This window comes from Pagrus major, chromosome 5 (assembly GCF_040436345.1).
Source record: "Pagrus major chromosome 5, Pma_NU_1.0".
Classification (NCBI taxonomy): Eukaryota; Metazoa; Chordata; class Actinopteri; order Spariformes; family Sparidae; genus Pagrus; species Pagrus major.
The window spans coordinates 9,868,781-9,892,092 of record NC_133219.1 but is presented as its reverse complement, the minus strand read 5'-3'; the positions used below and the strand labels follow the sequence as shown (position 1 = coordinate 9,892,092).

At 39.2% G+C, this 23,312-nt stretch overlaps 1 protein-coding gene across 1 annotated transcript in view; it reads right to left on the bottom strand.

Annotated features, from left to right (window-relative positions):
- The window catches only part of trpm3 (transient receptor potential cation channel, subfamily M, member 3), a 167,095-nt gene extending 144,865 nt beyond the window's left edge, over positions 1–22,230 (bottom strand). Inside the window, exon 1 of the mRNA XM_073466053.1 lies at positions 22,027–22,230. Within this exon, the coding sequence (XP_073322154.1) occupies positions 22,027–22,230 (204 nt within the window). The remainder of the gene's footprint in view (positions 1–22,026) is intronic.
- Between the last annotated feature and the right edge of the window lie 1,082 nt (positions 22,231–23,312).

Sequence of the window (23,312 nt, the reverse complement as noted above, 5' to 3'; positions counted from 1 at the left end):
ATTCATTCACTGTCCGCACGCATGCACACTCCCTCACTCTCGCTCACCCACTCACACCTTACGCACCTTGTGTTCAAGTGTTCGGAAATAGTTTGTTAAGACACTTAATTGTTCAGAGAAGACTATGGACATGGCTGTTTTATTTTTTTTGTTTGTTTTGTTGTGAACTTGAATGTCATCTTCTGTGAAGAAGACTGCAGTTACAAAAGAGAAACTAGATGGCAGGTTATTTTGTTTAAGCTTCTAATTGACTGAAGATATAAGTTATTGTTACATTATGTTGCTAATAAATGTTTTAAATTTGACAATGTAGTGTGGTACATTGCGAACAAAGGTCAGATTTTATATTGCATAAAAGTCTAGTCTAAAAATGGCATAGCAACCTGTGCTTCAAAAAAAATAAATGTAAAAATCGAGAATCGAATCGAACTGTGACCTTAGAATCGAAAATTGACTCGAATCGAGGATTTGGAGAATCGTGAAACCCCTACTTATGATTAGACTTGTGAAATAAAGCTTGTTGAGAAACATTTCAGGTGACAGCTGCACTTTGGTTAGGTTTAGGAAAAGATCATGGTTTGGCTTATATACTACTTCCATCAAAACTTAAACTTTTACTATTGGTTTCACATGGCAAATGAATCTTGTGTGTGAAAGTCTTGTGTTTGACTCATCCACCCACTCTGACCCTTGCTCCCGTCATTATCACCCCCTACTGGTGTGGCACCTTTATTCACCCATGAACTTTTCATGCTTTGGTGCGGCAGAACCTCACATTGACATGGTACTAGGGCCAGGTTTCAAATCTATTTTCATCTGAATTATCTGAAATTGATTCATAAAATCCAGTAAACAATATCTAAATATTTGCCTTTTCCCATAGATGCATGCCAGGTACAAATTTATCCCCCTCCAAGAGCAAAATGCAAGTCGATTTTCTGTTTGGCAAATACACGTTGGCAGGAAAATGTTTGTGTCATGTAATTAAGAACTATGCTGTGAGTCTCTAACATGTTTTGGTGTCATTTACTGGCTAAAATCATAATACTCCATTAATTCCTCCATAGGCAAATTTTAATCACAAATCTCCAGAATCCTTGAGGTCCCTCAGAATTGTTTTTAATATCCACACAAAATTGGTAGTGTAACTGAAATATCCCTAACCGAATGCATATTTTTTTGGTTGAATAACCAAATTAAAATGGGACCTTGTGAATCAGAAACAAAATCGATTTGGGAAAGCAGTTGCAACATGCATCTCTATACAGTACTCTCTAGCAGATCGGCAAGTCGATCACACTCTTTGACATGAGACTGGGCTGCACCATCTCTCACTATCAGCCAATGAGTCGTGCATCGAATCAGTTGTTTTAATATGCTAATGCCCCCATGCTTCCTAAAAATTTCGTCAACAAGTCATTACTTCAATAACCTCAAAAACACATAAGAGTAACTGTCTTCACATCCCTGAAATCAGGTCCACATTTTTCAGCTCAACATTTAGGCCTCTTGCAGTACTGACACATGTTCGGCAGGTGCAAACAACAGTTGGCAAACAGCAGTGTTATCAGTTTAGACAGAGGGAACAGAGTGAGAACATGGCACTAATTAAAAATAATGACTCGCAGGGGTTGTCCATGTAGCAGTCCTTTAAGCTATCCTGTATCACTGCTCAACAAAAATTATATTTCAGATGAATAAATTTCGGTTTACTAATTAGATCTATCAGTCTCTGGACACCACAGAATTTACCTTCTAAACAAATTCACCTGAGCATAAACCCTAGTCTGAGTGAATCAAATGGTCTAGTATCATCTTAAAATAATCCAAAGAGGTCTCCTTAACTCCTCCTAGTCTCCTTTTTACATTTAAATTCCATGAATTACAATACAAGCTAAAATTATCATAAACAATACGTTCCACAATAAAACAGGACTGCATTTTGGCTGAATTTTCCTTACTCAAATCGAGTAAGGACAGATGTTCTTGTATGCTGTACAGATTGTAAAGCTCTATGAGGCAACGTGAACTGTGATTTTGGGTTATATGGATAGAATTGACTTGATTTGACTTGAATATGACATGTACAGCGTTACCAGAAGATTTTGTTACCACCCTAGTGAAAACATTCCTGCATGGCATGTTCAGCACATTCTTTTCACTCTCAAGCTCAGAGCCCTTATTTTACTCTTACTGTAACACCTGCATGTACTTTCTGTCTTGTTTGTATTAAAGGGACAGTTCACCCTAACTTTCTTTATACTCATGGACTGAAGGCTAGCTAGCGTTACAGTTCAGCTGAGGATGAGCTCAGCCGATTACATCCCATGCTGTCGCGAGCACGGGCCTCTCAACCATAAGTAGATGCACGCTTCCTTTTGCATTATGTTACAGCTGGCGGTTGTAGTTCCTGCATTAAACTTCTCACAACAAGGTCTGTGGATTATCTTGAGTCACTGAGTCATCATTTCTGGACAGAGACATCACTGTTGAGATTTTCAAATGTATTTTTTTAGTGCTTTGAGCACCACAAGCAGAGTACCATCATATTTAAAACAAGGCAGATATCGCTACAGCCGATAAAGAGCAATACAGGTAAGGTATTTTTGATTTTGGGGTTAACTATCACTTTAAATGTCTATCAATCATGCTGGAGAGCTGGAGCCAAGAGCTAAATGCTTGATAAGAGATACAAATGTGATGGGTGAGCAGGTAAGGTAAATACCAACATTTGTATGTAGGGAAATGGTTAAAATGCCGGCAGACACAGCAGGTATGACAGAGATATGATAAAGTCAGGTTGTTGAACACAATGTGAGACTAAATCAGACTGAGACAAGACTAAAAAACAAGCTAGAGGGGAGAGGAGGGAATTCAAAATATACCGAGAAAAGTTTGGAGTCATGGAAGGGAGGAGAACAACAACCTTTCCTTCTGGTGAATTCAACCTTTTAGTTTAGCGCGTAGTTTTCATGCTGTGAGGTTGTTTGACAAAGGAACAGCGAGAGTCAATCCTCTTTTCTCTGCAGTAGAAATTATTTATGTGGCATTTGGCATTCCCCGTAATAGAAAGTAGTAAAACCACAAATATCTCCAGACTACATAATTGCAGTAGAACAAGGACAATTAGGTTTAGGGTTGAGATACTTGATCTTATACTCACCATAAACACATTTAATGTACTGCATCTGTTAATTCACATCTCTCTGATTTTAAGACATCTGTTCCTGTAGTAGGGATGACCTAAGATTGTATTATTTTGTGTCTTTTGCAGTGATAGTGTTATGCTACAAACATGACAGAAATAGAGGAGTGCTTGAGGAGATTAAACAAACAGACATAAGACAAACAGATGGATACAGCCTTCATTAAATATACAATATGATCACATATATGTAAACTATGAGGAAAAGATGACATCATCCTCCAAGAAGGCCTGCTCTGCATTTAGAAGCAAATCATACACGAAAAGGGAGCAAACAAAACCAATCTCTTTGAACAACACAACCATCTTAAATGTGCGAAGGTCAAACGAGCAAAGATACGTTTATCATAAGTTCAAAGATAAGTCAATTACAGTAAATTGCACAGTATGTACAGTCTGCATGTGGGTGCATGTTAATTGTCTGGAGGCATGTACTTTTATGAGTGTGTGTGTGTGTGTGTGTGTTTGTGTGACTGAAAAGCATCTCTAAACTCCCCAAGCACTGAGGAAGGCAAAAACAGCACACAGCATGGTGCAATTATGGGGACTCTGTCCCTGTAATTGGAAATGAATAATGTACAAGGACTACTGGCGGTTCTCAGAGAAGTTATCATTTTATAGTAAAATGCCACCTAGCCTGTAAACTATTCAGATAAAATATCTACCGACAGTTTACTTTTTTTCAGTGAAAATAGTTTCCATTTGTTTTATTTATGATGGAACTATCATTTATTATGAATGTAGCATACGCGCTAGTCCCACTTCGAGTCAGTGATTTTTTTTTTAAAGGTGATCAGATATTCCCAATAAGAGAGCTTTTGTCAAAGATCACTTAATGAGGAGAAAGAAGTTCAGAGCAAACTTCACAGCACATTGTCCTCCCACTGGGCTATAATTACATAACTATTATGCTGCTAGTCTGTAATCTTTTTTTTCACAAATGAGGTGTAATACTACAACAACACTACTATGAACAGAAATCTCACTAAAGGATAAAGCACTGATTTTAAAGTGAAGTCAAAAAATGCAAGTACTGTACATATAAAAGCTACTAATTTACAGCATCAGTACTCAAAATGTGTTACTTTACACCCTTGATACCAGTATTATTTTGACCAAGCGCGACAGCATCAGCTGGTAATGATCAGTTAGTGAGTCTGTCTGCGTCATGTTAAAATGTGTTCCTGTGTACAGACTTTTGTCCACACAATAGCATCATAACCATGTAACATGCAGTCACAAACCTTTACCGGTGTGTAGCTGAGATCTAAATGAAGGTGGTGGTATTTGTAACATGTCAGTGCCTTCTAAATGGGCCTGATGAGGTATTACATATGAAAAATCCTCAGTATACAGAACCTAGTATCTATTTGCTGCATTCAATGGTTAGCCCAAAGCAGCAAAAGTCTCAAAAAAAGTTAAATAAACCCTGGAGACCAAGGCAATCAGTCCAGTGTTTGTGTGTTTGTATTGTATCACAATTAAGTTTTGATGCTTTTCCATCTATTTCTATCAGTATCTCAATTTTGAGTAAACAGTTTCAGCATGGGCCTTTGTACGATATTATATCTTGCATTCCACGCTAGTTAAATACAGAAAGTTATTCTTTCAATTGATTGCCAACTGTTTTTGTTTGTGCCTTTGTGGTTTGAGGTTTTTGGGAGTTAATTTGATCCGACTAAACAGCGGAGGTGTAAACATATGAAGGCAAAACAAACAGTAGATAGATCTTTGTTAAATAAATGGTCAAGACTCCAGAATCACTCAATGATAACTTTAGCCCAGTTCTGAAATATCTTGTGTTAAGCTTCAAGCTTCTGAAGAAGTACAGTGAGGGAACAGTTTTTAGTGTTTCCATCTTCTGTCCGATGAAGCAGAGAAGTATGACTAAGAACCATGGCAAGGGAGCATCCCTGCTTTTCCTCTGAGACACACCAGTCAGATACTGACCGAGAGGACAAAATTAGAGAAGAGAAGGAAGTCAATGAGTGAGGAAGATAGGGAATGGACTGAAGAAAAAAAAAGAGAGGGCATGTCAGAGAACAATGAAGAGGCATAACCATTTAGGATAAACATATATAAAACGTATACTCCTTTCTATCATCATTGGACTGCAACACTGAATTGCTCTTTAGCATAATGTGGCTGCATTAAAGCAGCTGAAGCAATTTAAACCCTGACATTTAGTTTCCCATCTGAATCTCTGCTGGAATTGGGCTGAGAAAGAGATTGTTTGTGTTTTATTTGCGTGAAACAACAATAGCTGTCTACCAGAGCAATTTAGATCATGTTCAAACCACCAGATATCTTGAAGGAAAATCAAACTTGATATCCAGTGCCTATAATTAATTGTTTGAGAAGCGCAAATGTAAAAAGGAGAGCACACGCACTTGAGGTAGTTACATAGTGTGACCACCTCTGGTCACAAACCCGAGTTCAAAGAACAACTTTGTGACTACTTGGCAGTGGTGCACACACTAACCCTTTCAAAGCCATATCAAAATATCTGTTTTACTCTGTCTCTATGGGGTTATTCTTAAATCAATTCCATGCAGTAGACTTTATATAATACCCATGCTGTCATACAGCAAAGATGTCTCAAGTTGTGATGAGTGTGAGTTGTTGACTAGTCGATTAAACGTTGCTACCCTTGCTAGTTGGCAACAGAAATACTAGTCAGTTGAAGGTGCAATTTGTACGAATTGTAGTTGAAAACTACAAAAAATCAAACCATTCCAATAATTTACTAAAATTATTAACAGAATGTGAAGAAATGACAGATTGTTGTTGTGGAAACACTAAAAACTGTTCCCACAGTGTATTTCTTGAGAAGCTTGAAGCTTAACACAAGACATTTCAGACCTGGGCTAAGGTTTTCATTGACTGATTCTGGAGTCTTGACCATTTATTTAATAAAGATCTATCCACTGTTTGTTTAGCTTTCATATTTTTACAGCTCCGCAGCTTAGTCTGATGTTACGTCTATGTATTGTTGCAACCATTAGGACCGTTATCCGCACGGCTAACTAAGGTAACTAGCTAATGGCAGCTACCATTAGCAGCAGTTAGAAGTTACTCTGGTGATATGCCCCCATTGTTTTGGAGTTTGAATTCGACAGGCAGCTGATTCTTACATATTGCACCTTTAAACTTTCTTTTTTCCATTATTCAATTCAATTTCATTTCATTCAATTGAATTAAATAAGTAAAAGTACATATTGACATGAGTGTCACATCTTCCTAGGCAAATTTTGCTTTATTAAAAAGCACCCCTTACTAATGTTAGCGACACCAGTTAACTGTTGCGTCGTAAAATAAAATTAATGCAATATTTGTATAACTATAACATACAAAATAATTCTTCAAGCAATGTTTAACCTTGTAGATTAAATTGTGCTCAATTTTGAGTGTTTTCTTACATGTAAACTAGACTCAGAACATCCCTAATCTCAAGGGTAGTATAAGAGAGCTGGCAGTTTATACAATCTTGTAAATGTCCAAGTTGCTAATCTCACTGTGACTGCAGTTGTGGCATGATAAAGTGCTTAGTTTAGCATTAATATTATTGATTTATAAAATACCTTTGTGTGCTTTGTGTGTCCTGAAAAAACAACAGTCTATCTATCCTTGGAAATAGATGGAAAACTGTATTTAGTTTGTGCTATGGGACTCCTTAGATTGCTTCACAGTGTGTAAGTTGACTCGTATTGTTTACTTGACTCGTATTGTTGTCCAGGCAATTAAGGAACTCTGCTGCTTTTAAATGGCGATGGTTTCATTGGTCATTACTAAAACTCCCCCAACCCTACCTGCTGAGAAAGTATTCCTCCGACTAATAATGTATTTATTTTCCTGGACACCTTTCCAAATTTCACTGCACTGTGCATGGATTTCACTTCCAAATCCGGTCCTTAAATCCTTAAATTTGCAGACTTTAGTTGGTCAAGGCCCTGTGAAGAATATTTATCCAGTTAATGAAAAAGACCTTCACCCTCCAAGTAGTAAGGAGATGTTTTTACTTCCTTTAGAGCCCATTAGCACTTAAATTGGGGGGAAAGCCAATCAAAAAAATTAAGATGCCACATGAATAATAATTAGGCTACAATAAATGAGTAGACATTCAGTATTCAGTACAGTCACATCTACAGTACTAGACATGTAAATAAAGATGACAGATGATTTAGGTTGCTGGGCTTGGCAGGAAGTGTCAACTTCTGCCAAATGGAAAATAATGCAATGTCTACATATTATGTGCCTTGGGGCAAAATAAGATTGGCCCAAAAATTGGAACCTGCCACACTCCAGATGTTATAAGGGCTTTGGAGGAGTCACTGTTGCCAGTGGAGATGAAATTATTGCCAGGAAGAAAGAAAACCATTAAGAAGCGATGTCAAAAATGCTGGCCCTGTGCTGGATTTGTCAGAGTACCTCTGTCAACAGTGTGAAGAGCTGCTCTTGCAATTCACAAAACACAAATTGACAGTGGCTTTGCATATTGTGCTGAAGACAACATTTGATTTATTTATTCATTCTTTGTTTCTTGCATTTGTTTGATCACACCTGTTTTAAATTTCCTTGGTAGTATTGAAAAAAATGACTTCACTTCAGTCTATGAAACATCAGTGTGATTCCATCCAGTCTTCATTTGCACACTAAGTGTAGACAATTTCTTACTAAATACAGAAAAAACACAAACAACAAAAATAGACAGCAGTGGAAGAAATGGAAGTCACATCCATGCAAAATCTTCTGTTTAAGCCAGAGAGGAGGACGGTCGTTTCATATAAAAGGTAATGTGGTGGGGCCTTTCTTTTCTTTAGAATGACACTATCTCCCTCTCTCTCGAGACAGGAGATCAGTGCAGTGCCCATCTGGTAATACCTGAAGCCCCCAAGTCCCTATCAGTCCAGTGCTCAATGGAGAAAAAGAGAACACACTCATGCACATGCATGCACACACACACACACACACACACACACACACACACACACACACACACACAAATCTATAAATGCCAGATTAGCTTTGGTGCTTGCCGATCTAATCTTCTGAGCCAACAGAGCAATGCAGACATGGCTCAGTGTCAGAAGCCACGATAATGAACAGTCAGTCTTTTGCCCCAATACTGAAAAGTAGACTGTCGTCTTTAAAGTCTCATTCTTCAGCACACTGGGTGGCTTTACTAGACTTTTCATTAATCAATTCAGTCCAGGAACAAGTTGAGAAACTTTACCTGAAACTAAGTGGAAGAAAGTGAAACATACAACACATTTCTACTGTACCTTTAAAGAAGGCTTACTTTACCAAACTAATCCTAAACATGCCAATATTAGCTTATGTAAGCCGAACTTAAGCCATATGGCTCCTGCGATTTTGATGAGATAATTTCCCTCTGGCAAAGAAGGCAGAGTTTGGACCAGTCTGGTTCAGGCTAGTTGTATCTAAAAGCTCCGGGGCACTCAGTGTCTGACGTAGGAGTGTTTCAAGGTTGTCCTAAAAATCAGGCCTCAGTGCTCAGCTGTGTGGACGGAACCAGTCAGGTGAAATAGTGGATAGTACCACTAATGCCTCATCCTCCCACATTTTGTCCCTCCGTAAAATGAACCCCTTTGAGAAGGCAAATGTACAGCTACACAAACACACACACGCACGCTGTCTCTCTCTCTCTCACACACACACACACACACACACACACACACACACACAATGCCTGTGTATGAAAACAAAATGCCAAACTCCCCTAACATAAATTCTGCATTAGCCGTTGAGAACCATCATGTTGCCGTAGCAACATAGATATAGTGTAATTACTGTCTCGCGGGTCGGTGTAATAAAGCTAGACCCGCAGCCCAGTGGCCCCGGGGCCCCTGGTAATGGCTTTTATGGCAATCATTATTGCCACACCGCCACACCAGGAAACACATAGGAGGACACGCTTAGCCTCAAAGCCCAGAGCTCATGTCTTCAGACAAAAGAGCTTCAAAGCATAGTTCAAAGACAGGGTGCAACACGGGTTTCAAATCAACAGATCTCTATTCTCTAAAGATGTCTAAATTTACATAAATAAGAATATCTGCATTTACATAAAAGGACAGAGCTCCCTTTTATAGGGTTTCTTAATTCTAGGTTTGAGGCAACAGGTTTGAGGAGGGCTAGCAGTGATCATACAGTGGATGCAATTGCTATCTACTCATGAAATATTGATAATTTTGGAATACTAAAAATAACGGGGCTTCCCACAGCATACTTCAGTGGAGGTAGGCCACCTCACACCTGAAATAAGGTGTGCCTCTGATAATGTCAGAAGAAATACTACGCTTTTATTAACACAATATTAAATACTAGGTAAACAACTAGCAGACAACTTGAATCAGTAGCTCTATGTTGTTTTGTTTGGATCAATGTAATTAAAATGGGGGGACTATAGCATTTACTATCTCCATTAAATTATTCCTGGGAGAAATCCTGAATAGTGATGTTCAACACGTACAGTAAATGTAGAGGCAAAATAAAGAAAGAATAAAAGAGAGGAGTCTAAAGTAGAGCTGCCAGTTGATTAGTCGATTGACAGAAAATTTAGTCGGTTCCAGCTTCTTAAATTTAAGGATGTGCTCATTTATGATAGTAAATGAAGAGTCTTTGGGTTCTGGACTGTTGGTGGGACCAACGAAGCAATATGAAGATGTCATTTTAGGCTCTGGTAAAATGAATGGAAATCAATTGGCAGAATAATAAATAATGAAAATAATAATTTGTTTTCGGCCCTATTCTAAATATCTGAATACTAGGACTGCATAATGTAAAAAAAAAAAAAAATCCTATTGCAATTATTTTGACAGATGTTACAATTGCAATATGAATCATGATTAGTGGGAATGATTAATTTCGCATCACAATTTTCATTTTCACTGAACATACCTATTAAAATCATGATGTGACATTTCTTACATCTGGAGAACAAGACCAGGGCATGTCTGCAGCACCACAGTATCTCATTTTAATGCTGTCACACATTTTACCATGATAACAAATTTGAAGCTTCTGCTTCAGATATTGCACCATTAATATTTCTATTAATTGTACAGCCCAAGCTCAGACTAAGACGGAGGTACAAAAAGTGTGGCTGTTTGGCCAGTAGAGATCCTATACTGAAGCTTTGTTAATGACATCAAACCACAGAACTAAAATCAGTGAAAGGAACAAGGGAAATGAGAAAACTAAGAGCAGGATTTCTTCCTGCATACAAAAAAGCTGTAATCTAATGTCAACTCTCTAATGGAAGACATTTTGGTTGAGGCATGACTGAGCATCTCTGAAGCGTCTCTGTCCGTGTCTCTCTCTCCTCTTCTGTTCCTCTCCTCCTCTGTCTGAGTGAGGATAAATTAGCAGAAGGAATTCAGAGCAAGGCTTCTTAGAGGAGGGTTTAAAAAAGCTTTGATCAGGACCCATGCCAGTAATCTGACAAATCCATAAGGGGAGCAACTCAAATCATGTCCTATTGTGAGAGGCTATATATTGCTTTGGCAAGTCACTAACTGTGTTTATGAATATGTGTTTCCTCCATGCTGCCCCTGGTGATAATGAACACCAGTGCCTCTAATTATTTATTTCAGAAATTTAGGAATATGATTTGGTGATTTACTATTCTGTATGCTCATGTTTCTGTGTGTGTCAACGGTATATGTACATGTGTATCCAGTGTGTGTGTGTGTGTGTGTGTCAACCCAGTGAGCTACTAGTTTTTAATCCTTGACTCCAGGTAGAGTGGATTACACTTTCACTTTGGCAATAAAATCTGAACGAACAAGTAATCTGACTTCTGTATCCCTGCCACTGACCTGGAGGGCAAGGAGCACAAAGTGTAGACAAAGCCAACTTTAGTACAATAGCACACTTCAATTACTGTGACATAATGAAAAAGAGCTTCTCAATTTAATTCATTAGCCTCTCACAGTGTTCTCTTACAGTTCACTTCAACAAATTTCCCAAAAGCCTGGCAGAGAGAAAGGATTATAGAGCTGTCATAATACCTCTCCCTCTCTTAAATCACATGGAGAGAAAAGAGATAAGGATAAATGGATCCATAGATTGATAAAACAAAACAGAAGGAGAGAAGAGTTGATTAATAAAAGCCCAATTAAATCTACAAATTTGTTGAAGCCTGATCACATGTTTTCTGACACCCATGCATGCGTTTTTGTCTGCATGGCATTTTCAAACCACAAGAAAAATGACAAGCTCTTGGTGGTGTAGGATGTGGTATTTCATCTATAAAAATCTGTCAGCTCCTTTTTGCTATTTTTACTGATCTTAACAGACAAAGGCAGACAGTACTGTAGGCAAACTCTCTGATGGTTCAGTGCAACTTTGCAGTGGAGTCAACTGGAGTCAAAATTCAGCAAAAGTGATATCCATCAGGCAGTCCATGTTTTCTACACATACTCACGCCACACACGCACACAGACAGATAATGTCTAACAGGTCAACTGTGGTCATTAACTCAGCATCAAAAGTTCTCCATGCGACCTTATCAAACCCAGTCCTCTTTCTTTCCTTTCCCCTCCCTTTTCCTTTTCATGGCCAGAGTTCATTTCGCTCTTTCTACTCCCCTGCTTGAAAAGTTCACCATCCACACGAAATGGTATCTATGGAGAAGATCTCCTGTGTTAGGATTGACAACAAAAAAAGGATTTGTGTGTTTGAGAGAGAGAGATAAAGAGAAAAAGAGAGAAAATGTACTTTTTAACAGCTAACACTCTTAGACGTCTCAAAATTACCATGCCAACCCTCTCGTTCTCAAAGCTCTACACAATCACACACAAATAAGTTCTTCTATCCTCCCAAAAGATGCTTTTGTCTCCCCGGCACGTTCTCCCACTATCTAACACCTCCCACCACGTTCACTACTTAAGCAAACTCTACATGATACTTCAGGCTGTTTCCAAGCTACTGTTGCTACGGATGTCAGTCAACACCCTCCACACACACACAAACTCACACCATCACTGCCATCAACTAACCAGCTTATTTGCACTACCGGTCCACCACTGAAACGTGTGTTAAGCTGATTAAAATGTTGAGGATTTAGCTGTGTTGGCATGCCAGCTTCAGGTTCGTTATGACTCAGCCCCACCAAAATGAAATGAAAGTATCATGGGTGGCATGACTGAGAGAGGCCAATTACTACAACTGCTATTGTTACGCTCAAATGAAAGAGAAAGAAATGTGTGTCATTCGGGTGATTTGTTTTGCCGCTGGTGATCCCTGGTGTGTTTGGTGCTGTGGTTAAAGGGTGGTGTGGGGATTGATGTGACATTTCCACACATCTGTCTCTGTCCCTCTGCCACCCACTATCATTTCTCCAGATGGCTCTCTCATCTTTTCACTTCCCTTCCCACTGCTACCTAATTTCTCTTTAATTAGCTTGAGGTGTGTTACAATTTACAAAGACTAATGATTTACAAATGGGCTGTGGGTCTAATCCTCCTACGTTGTTGACTGTGCTTTACTATGAAGGATGTCTCTATTGAACCAATGTGTGCAAAAATTTGCATTTAAAAATTACTAAACAAAATGCAAAACATAGTTACAGTTTAGGCTGAACAATTGATTGATTGATTGAATTACACTTGGTGGGGTACATACCTCCACCGAGCTCCAACAGTACCAATTTGTACTTAATCATAGCTACCAGCCACTTAAATACGCCTTTTTTTTCATCAAGATCCAAGCATTATTCCCTGAGAAATTAACAAAAATGTCAAAAAATGCAATGTTAAAGAAAGTGGGGGAAAAAATCCTGGATCCATCCCTTTATCTGCACCAGTTACTGGGGACTGTTCTGGGCCAAGACCCATCCTCCATCGAAGTTTCATGGACATCTGTTCAGTAGTTTTTTGTGAAATCCTGCTGACAAACCAACCAAACAAAAATTTGCTAAATTATTGTTAAGATCAGCCCTTGTTAGGGATGATGGACGTCCAAAATCTAATTACGTTTTTTGGCCTTCATTAATATTGGGCATCTGCCGAAACCAAGTCCGATCTGATACTATAAAGAGTATCTGCAAAAGATATGCAGTGCTGTTTGCAAAGCTATTTGGCACACCAAAATAACAGGTGTAGCAGGAGTTGTTGGAACTTCAGAACCGTTCAGTTCAATAATAATTAAACAGTAGTGATGCAGAGTAATCACAGGATGCCATATGATGAGTGCCATATTAGCCAAGTTTAATTTTGGCCTGTCATCAAGTTACTTCCTGTTATCAATTAGAGACAGTTGACATGGCATTTGTCATTGTGACTAGTTGAAGTCAGTCAGCACTGACTGAAAGGAAAAGCTACTAGCTGACTGTTTCCTGTACTACTACCTTTTTTTTCCATGTATAGCTGCATACAGAGAAGGATTCTGTGGTCTGCAGTTGTCTGAAAGTAAGATGTCACCTTGCTGCATACTGACAAAACGTGCATTGTGTTAGAAATGTTCACATTCTACAAAAAGTGTACAGTATTTAATTGTTCCCTGCAAAGATACAGACATGTTTTTTTTTTTTTTTTTTTTTGGAGCATGTATCAACCATCAATGGATGTTCATTGTGAACAATTTTACCACAATGAAGGTAAGGTTAGTGAGTCTAGCCAAAACAAACAACAACAAAAAAGGAAAATTTAGGAAAATACAAAACCTGAATGGAAACAACACAGTTTTGCTGAGACAATAATCGTGCAAGCAAGATTCAACCAAATACCATTTCCAGACCATCTGTACAGTCCATCTTTCTTCACACTTGGTTTTAGCACTACCTTGCAGTGGCTCGCCACATCACCCACTGTTTTCAGTAAACCAACTGTTGTTAGTGTTTCTACATTGCTGACATTTAACACAATTTCATGTCAGTGTTAGAAAATATTTGTGTGCTCAATGTCTCCTTAATTCTTAGTATTTCAAAGTGGGAGCCACAAGGGGGTACTAGAAGCTCTGTGTTAGCATGACATCAAAAATGTGTTCAGTTACGTTCTAAAATAAATTTTGTATGACCTCCACAGTTTTAAACTTGATTTTGGGGGAATTAATCTTATATAAGATTATATTTACACAACACTAGATGGGAGTCTGAAAAAGGAAATAATAAAAAGATAAAAGGACAATGGCTAGGGTGCAGGTGCACGTCAGGCAACTCAAACATTCTCAATATGAATCCAGCTACTTTGCATCAAGTTTAACTTCAGTACAGCACATAAAAGCAGAGCAACAGGAGGGAGACCAAATCTCACCTACAGAGTCTCTCAACTGTGTTGAGGCAGCAAAAGCCCTGTGGGCCTGTTTTTCATCCTCGTATCATCCTGTCTTTGCAAAAGAACCACACTGTCATATCCTGCCAAACACAAAGCCTGGAGAACTCAGCGTGATGAGGCTGTTTAGAAAATCGGTAAAGTACGACTGTTCAATAGCAACAGCCAAAACTTTACCACAGTTAATGAATGGAATGTATAAGGAAAGTCTGGTTGGTAAAGTCCTTGAAAGCTTTTACTTGTTTGTCTTTTGGTGTCTCACTCAAATACTGGACATTATTCATGAGACAGTGAGGGGTATAACTTACTGTAAAGTAAGTGCAGTATCTCAATGAATACTAAGTACAGAAAAAAGGTTGCAGTCCTTAGAAGGGAGCATTTTGAATAGAAATATCTGTAACGCCAGAGATGGTGGTGGTATGACATATATCCCTCCCTTTCCAATCAAAAGCCAATTACTTGCTTTATTACAGCCACACCAGGAAATATATCAGCCAATCGTATTGTTTCACTAATGCCAGCACACAGCTTTCAACCAATTTAGTGTACATATGCACATAATAATTTATTAGCCAAGTCTGTATTCATTGCACGTTGTGGTATTTTGCTTCTAACAATACATACATTTTTCCACCTTGGCCATGTGTAAATGTGACATTTTGAGTTTGTTTTGTTTTTTGGCTGTTTATTTGCACAAACCGGGGGATGGGAAAGCACGCACAGTCTTCTCTGCTTCCCCAAGAAAACCCTGACACACCAGATGGCTTGTTACACAGAACCATCTGGAAAGGAGCCACTAGAAACTTTTTGGAAAGGGGCAAACACCCTCACACATGCTACCATCAGCCCATCAGATCAACAGTAGGACAGCACTACGACCAGCTGAGGCAATGGGTAAATCAAACTATTACCAATGCTCATGAAGAGAAGAGCAAAAATATTTTTCCCATCGAGAAACGTCTACAGTGTTGTTCTTTGCCCTTCTTTCAGCAAAATATACTTTCCAGTTCACTAATGCTAGTGTTGTTTTCACTGAAGGGTCAATCTCAATGTCCATACCCACAGACTCTGAGGGGCATTCCCAGTAAGTCCACTAGGGTTTAGGGCAGTCCTGCTGTCAAATCGTTAAGTCCATGATGGCTCTCTTGTGGACATTTTGAGCCATTTATGGCCACTTTCCCTAAGTTTGGACTTCTGCACACCTTAAAAAAAGAAGGATAATCCAGATGCTTTTCATTATTCTATATTCAACATTTTTGGTTTACAAATGGAAATGTTCTATATGACTACCTAAAATTTTATATCATCTCCTGTAATTGATTCTCCCTAAATCACTCAGTGGTGGGGTGGCTGTAGCTCAGGAGGTAGAGCGGGTCATCTAGTAATCGGAAGGTTGCTGGTTTGAATCCCTGGCTCCCCCAACTGCATGTCAAATTGTCCTTGATACTTTTATCTTTATACTTGAGCAAGATACTGAACCAAATGGCTCCTGATGACCTTGCATGGCAGCCTCTGTCAGTGTATGAATGTGACAAGTGTTTTTAGTGCACTTTGAGTGGTCAGTAGACTGGAAAAGTGCTATAGAAATGCAAGTCCATTTACTAAACAACAAAAAGTGATAAGCTTTTGAAAAAATATGGAACTTTTGCCCTGAAACGACTGAATGAGTTTTTTAATGCTGCAACATCTCAACTGTTCAAGGACAGCAAGAAACTGTCCAACCTCACCTGTCAATAAATCACCAACTTCTTGACAGACAGGAAGCAGTGACTGCATCTCTAAGGATCCCTCTGTCAAAATTTTCAGATGACACGCTGATGACTAGCTGCATCTGAGGTTGTACAGTTGTATAATAGATGTGTGTTTGTTTTTATTTCTGTATGTTTGCTTTTGGCACTACATGTTAAGTACATAACTACTGACAACTGGAGTTGAACTCCTTGTTTGAGTGAGCATACTAATACACTTTTGATTTAGAAAACAGATTCCAGGTAGTTTCAAGGCACCAAACAGGGCTGTAAACATATTAGTGTTTTTCAGAACTAAAATGTGTTGAAAAATTGTCATTTAGCAGATCGTGCTCCCAAACAGCAAAAAAACAAAAGCCAGATTTCCACAGAAAACACTTTTAATTGTGTGAGCCACTGATTTGTCCCACAATCATCCCTTTTTAAAGACAACATAAATCACTGAACCATGCGTCATTTCCAGGAACCGCCAAATGCTTTGCTTGCTTCCAAACTCTTCCTCATGAAATAATACCACAGTTGGGTTCCTTGCAGAAAGAATCCAATAAGAGCATTCAAACATGTTCACTTTTGTTTCCCCACGGTACAGCAGATCCAAAAAAGAACAAATGACATTTTCAATAACAAAACCAAACTTGTCTTTTTCCTTGCAATAAAGCAGTGAATAATCAGTAGTTTTGAATGCCCTTATTATGTGAGTATGCATATGTGTAGTGTGCCTGAAGAGAGATCAGAGGTCAGATTGAGACATTGTTATATTTGTACTCTAACTATAATATATAATGATGTAGTGCATGAGATATTGTTTCACAGGCATGTATAATGGTGTTGGAGCAGTACAAGAGTGTCCAAACTACATTATGATCATCTGAAATTTGTGATTTGTTGGAGACCTATTTTTCTCCTGAAAGAGCTGAAAGTGAACACAATGAATGCAGTATGGTGTAACCTGGTGCTGTTTTTCTTTTTCTTAACATTAGAGAAATCTCAAGGAACACAGAGTGAGCACCAATGAGCCTAATCAGAGCAACTTAAGACCACTGAGGAGAGGAAACAAATGGGTTATGGAGGTTTTTAAAGTCATGCTCTGAATATATGGGTGATTACAGAAGGCAAAATGTTTTCAAGGCTATTGTGGTCCCACTGAGGTGCCATGAGATGAGGCTCATAACAGCCAAAAGCATCAGGATGATGGTATGAGCTGCATTGCCATATTCTCCAAGGGACAGTCTTCATGACATGCTATTCCACACATAAAAATAAACTCACAACAAAGCACAGAAAACCCACACAAACAGACATTACACAGTCAATTTAAAGCTGAAAAACATTCTGGTCTTGAAAGCAACAGGGGATTTCTCTAACTGTACTGAGCAGAAGGCCTCCATGAGCCACAGATGGTTTGATGAACTGCAGGGCATTCACATGGCAATAAAGATTGAGGGATGACACAAACTGAGACACATGCTTCGTCACGCACTTGATCTTGACAGGCTCTTACAGTCACACAAAAACAAGAAAGGACCAGCATGTGTAAAATATCATACAGTAGGTGTGTAAGGAACAAGAACAAGAGTTGATATATTACAATAGCTATTCAAAACAACAGATCCAAACTGAATTTAGGGTGAAATTTTAACCAGGGTTATGGCAAAATATTAGTAAATAACTTTGTCAGTATTAAGCCTTTGTCTGTGTGTGAGAGCAGAGAGACTTGCATATCTTGCTATTTCTTCCAGTTGCATACAGTACTTACTTCATACCATTCGCAAGAAATCCAACAGAAGAACAGCTAGAATTACCACCTCATGGTTTAAATTCGAAGAAATTCCCTCCAGGTGTTCCTGAGATATCACATCCACGAGATCATGACAGACCTGAGGTCAATGTGACCTTGACTTTTGACCACCAAAATCTAATCAGTTCATACTTGAGTCCAAGTGGAAGTTCATGTCAAATTTGAAGAAATTCCCTCAAGGCGTTCCTGAGATATTGTGTTCACAAAGATTGGGCGGACACTCGGAAAACAAAAACACACTGGCAACAGCTATCACTGGTGTGGAGGCAAAAAACAGCCTGAAGTGTATACAATGTACCAGCCAGACTTCAGTTCAAATTTTGGATTACAGAAAAACAATAAGGGAAATCATGAAATCTCAACTCAATTGTTGCAGTGTGCAAAACGTGTCCAAGCAAGTGTAATATATGACCCAAAGCAGTTAACACCAACATAAGGGTGAGCAACAACTTCATGGCCCCTACATGGCTGAACTGGAGAAGTGAAATATATTATTTAATAATAATTTTACACTGCCAACATTTCTGGGTTTCTGGGTTCTGGTATTACTGAGTACTGGCTTACTGGAAGGGCTTACTAAAAACTTACTTTGCTAATAATGTTATTAGTTCCTATAGCCATCCTTACAATATTGTCACATTATCGTTGGAGGTATTTGGTAAAAAATATTGTAATATTTGATTTTGTCGCCCAGTCCTTATTTACTTTGCTAATAATGTTATTAGTTCCAATAGCCCAGTCCTAGCAATTCCGACTTGCTTTTCAAGAGATTTCAAAATATCAAGATATTTTAAGATTTTTTTTAAGATATAAGACAATGTTTGCTTACTAAATTATAACCAGTCAATAAGTAATTTCTGTTCACACCGGTGTATAAAGTAGACATTTTCCTGACTCTTCTATTGGTCCTGTAGCACCTGTACTATGCAATCAATGACTCCACCCAAAATGACCCTGTGCAGAGGTCTAATCAGCCAAAACTCCAAACATCTGTGTGGGGGTGCAGAACCTTTCACGGTAATTACTAAAACATTTTACAAAAGGTACTGTCAGGGCAGTAATTCGATTCACAGGGTACAAATGTACGTCTTAATTTATCATTTTTGTTCTGCAGGTAACTACATTTTGTTTTGAATTTTATGGGAAGAACTTTAACACCCCTATGGTTCCATAAAAGACTTCCACGGTGGACTTAAAGAGATCAACTTAAATCCACAGTGCTGATTATCATAAAACTCTTCTCTTTCACTCTCCCCATCTATCTTTGCCTCTAATTCTCCTTGTCTTTCACTCATTCAGCACTATCACTGAGCGCCTGAGGACCAATTCTCCATCTCTCACTCACTTTTCTCTTCCAATTTCTTTTCTTCAGTCTCTGTCTTACTCATTCCGTCAGTCACACACAGAAAGGCTCACTCATTCAGTAACAAACACACCTGGCCATTACAAATGACTGATGATTCAAAGTGATGTGAGAGTTGCAGCGGTGTTGTGGTGGTATCACTCTGTGGTCCATATCCAAGCAACACAAATCCCAAAGGAACAGTATTAGCTTCTCTTTGTGCACAGTGACACACAAACTTAAATGATGGGAGCACACACGCATGTTCTACTGTTATAAAAATATAGTGATTCATTTACATAGGCCTTAATCACATCTGCGAGTAAGCTGGCAGACAGCCTATAACCATACAGTAAGTTTAACACATTTCCTCTCAGATTTTCTTATCTGTATATGTGTTTGATACAAAATAGCTCTGGTTACTGGGACACAACTGAAAACCAGAAATGGATCTTGCATCTCCAACTGTTCATATTTCTGTCTCCCACACATCTCCCTGCTCAGATATCGCTGCCAATATCACCCCACAGAAGTCCATGACCACAAGCTAGCAGCCAGCTTTAGTTATTCTGACCTTGATCCATAAACATCAGTGAAGCTCTACATTTCAAAAATAGTGGACGGGACCCCAGATCCATCAGATCCACATCATAGAGACGTTTTATCAACGCCACAATGGCTCTTGAGACATTTCTCAAACCAGCCTGCTAAAAGACATAGGGCATATATCAATTTCCAAGCACTACAAGCAACTCAGTACCGTGAAGCAGGTGCAGGGACCAAACAAACAGATGGGAATGAAAAATAACAAAAGAGAAGAGTAAGACAGAGAGTGTATGTGTGCAACCAGTTTCCAAAATAGTCAGAGGTTCCTCTTTCACCATTCTCTCAGTAACTCCCAACAAGGAATGCACAATGGGAAATGTATATTGGCTATTTATCGGTATGACTGAAATTCTAGCCAACACATAGAGCAAATGATATTGAGCCAAATTGCTTTCATTATCAAGCGCATCATTTAGAAACTCTGATACAGAGGTAGATGTTGCAACTTAAAAGTTGGTCTGAGATCCACCAATAAATACAGAAAAGAAGAAGAGTGCAACCTGTTGTACCTGAGGAGAGTCGGGCAATGTAGACTAGAGAGCCACCCTCAGGTGTGCGTCAACTACACCTGACTTCATTTTAAAATATAAAAATTTGAAATTACAGGTTATCATATCGCTATCGGCCATGAGAAGCAGGAAATTATTGATTATCAGTATCGGCTCAAAAAAATCCATATTGTGCCTCTGTTCTCTCAACGTTGTTTAACAGCAAATTTTAGTAAGTAATTTCACAAATACTAACAGTTGCATTGTGTCTTCAGGTGTATCACAAGTTCTGCAAGTGCAGTGTTTCTCTCACAATCCTTCAATTGTCCTCAAATAACTACTATACTACCATTCTATTAAAAATGTGATTTCACACCATGAACAAAAGCTCATGGAAATTAGCCAAAGTCATTCAAAGCCCACCAGCTGTCAGTTGTCCTGTTGATATTTAATTAATATTCCTTAATAAGCCCTCACCAGCAGGTAATGTTTGACTATAAAAATCCTAAAGAATCCAATACTTCTTGATATTGGCCATCGTTGTTTTACGGTTACACCACACGTCACTTGATGCCACCAAAACCAGCTGGCACAATCAAACAAACCTGCCCTCTTTCCTTATTTCAAGTGCATGTTTTAACAAGTCTGTTAGTTTTAATTGATGACCAGGCAAAAGTCACTGAAACATTGTTCATTATGCAATAATTTATAAAGCCTTAAAACAAACAGTTGCCTATCAAAAGATGACTAACTTGCAAATGGCACACATTTCCCTTCAGGGCTTCTCTCATCCTTGGTTCAAACACCAGGTTATTTCATGGACTGAATCACTATTGCATGCTACAGAAAGATCGACTGGGTGCTGAGGGTTTGTGTCAGGCTGGCCCTTTGGTCAATTTACTCATTATGTACAAGGAGCACAGACACCATAATCACTGACAGGCTTTAGTAGATGTCATTTTGTGGTCCTCCATTAGATGACTAGCATTGAATGCCTCGCAATATTTCAGTTAAAAAATGAGAAGCAGCTTTCAATCTAAATGGTAATCTAATATGTTTTTGTGTGTATATATATATATATACATAATACTTATAAAATACTTATAATTTAGTATTTTATGATATAGAGTACACAAAACAAACCAAAAAATAAGCAAGCTATTCTGTTCTGATTATAGTACCTGGTTTCTAAGGTAACAGGTGATGGAAAGATGTGTAAAGCTAAAAATAATTGCACAGCCCAAAAAAAGCATCTCACTTTAAGTAATGTTGATGCCTTTTATCGCTGGAGATGCTTAAGTATTAGCGATGGGGGGCCGCAGAATAAATAATCTTGTCACTTCTAAACTGGTAAATCAACCAACTAGTCTTCCAGATTCCTCCAAACCATTTACCTCCTAATCCTTCACTGCTGCTTAACTCCCTCCCAGGCAAGGTGCTAGCTTGACAGCAGCCTTTCCTGTCCCATTTCCCTCCCAGCACCAGGGTCATTGATTAATCTTTGGGGGGACATGTAGAGGGGGCCTGTGTGTCCTCGAAACATCTTACCGGTGGCTGCTGAGAGTTGAGCGCCCCCCTCTTGGTGGACCCCCCTCTGGAGCTTAGCCTCCTCCACGACTCTGAGAAACGCCCCCTGGTGGTGGGACGCCCTGGGCCAGATGTCCCGGACGCAACAGATGAATCGTCCCGGGTGGAAAATGTCCGGTCCCTGCGCAACTCCCTCCTCTCGGCCCACTTCTTCTTGGAAGCCATTGGTGATGAAAATTCGGTCAAAGAGACGTGGGAAGCAGGGCAGCCACGCTGAGTCAAGGAGGCTGTTCTTTAATCAAACTAGTGCCACAGGTGGCATCTTCACTTCACTCCACTCTGAACTCTGCTGCTTACTGGACTACCAGGATTTGCTCAGTCTCTGGGTCTCTTCTCCTTTTTCTTCTTTTTTCACTTTTTTCACACCTTAAGATTGTGCAAGAAAAATTTCCGACTCCTTTATCCCCTTCTTTTCCACTTTTTCCTCTTCTGAACTCTTGATCAAAAGGAAGGGAAAACAGATCTTCACCTGCTCGGCTGCACTCCTGTGATCTTCCTTTCTTCACCGTAGGCTTCCTCTGTGAGGGATGATGAGAGTCAAAGAGGAGAGGTGGCAACGCAGAAGGTGCTGTCTGCACCCTGTTGCATGTGCTGTTACTGTGGCTCGGCCGTTGATGCTGTTTTCCCTCCTCACAGAGAGAGAGAGTGAGAGAGAGAGAGAGAGAGAGAGAGAGAGAAACTGGGAAACAAGGCAAGGGAAAGAGAGAGGGAGGGAGGGGGAGAGGAGGAGGTGGTTGGAGGGTACGATATTCAGATCCAGGTTAGAGGGGCTTCAAGACAGTGACAAAATAATAAGAAGGAGCTCACAGTGGTCAGAGAAAGAAAATGGAAAAAAAGAGCAAATGACAGCGAGACAGGTGGAGAGAGGGGGAAAAAGGTTACCAGACAAAAAAAACAAAGTGACAAGCAAGAGTCTCTGGAGTGTAGGGTTCCTGTTGAGCATTGTGCAGAGCTGCTTAAAGCTGAGAGAGGCAGAGAGACAGACACCCTGTTCAGTAAGTCACTCTCTCACTGTGAACACTGTGCTTTGAATACCCACAGCCACTAAACCTCCATCTCCTCCCTCTCCTCTTCCTCTTACTCCCCAAGATTCCATTCACAATCTCGCTCTGTCCTTCTTTTCTGTGCGACGTACGGATCTCCCCATCTTGTTCTTATTCTTTCTCTCCTTTGTCTTTGTGGGTTCACAGTTCATGAATTAAACCGCCTGAGACTCAGTTCTTTGGTTGCCATTGACGAATATAGGA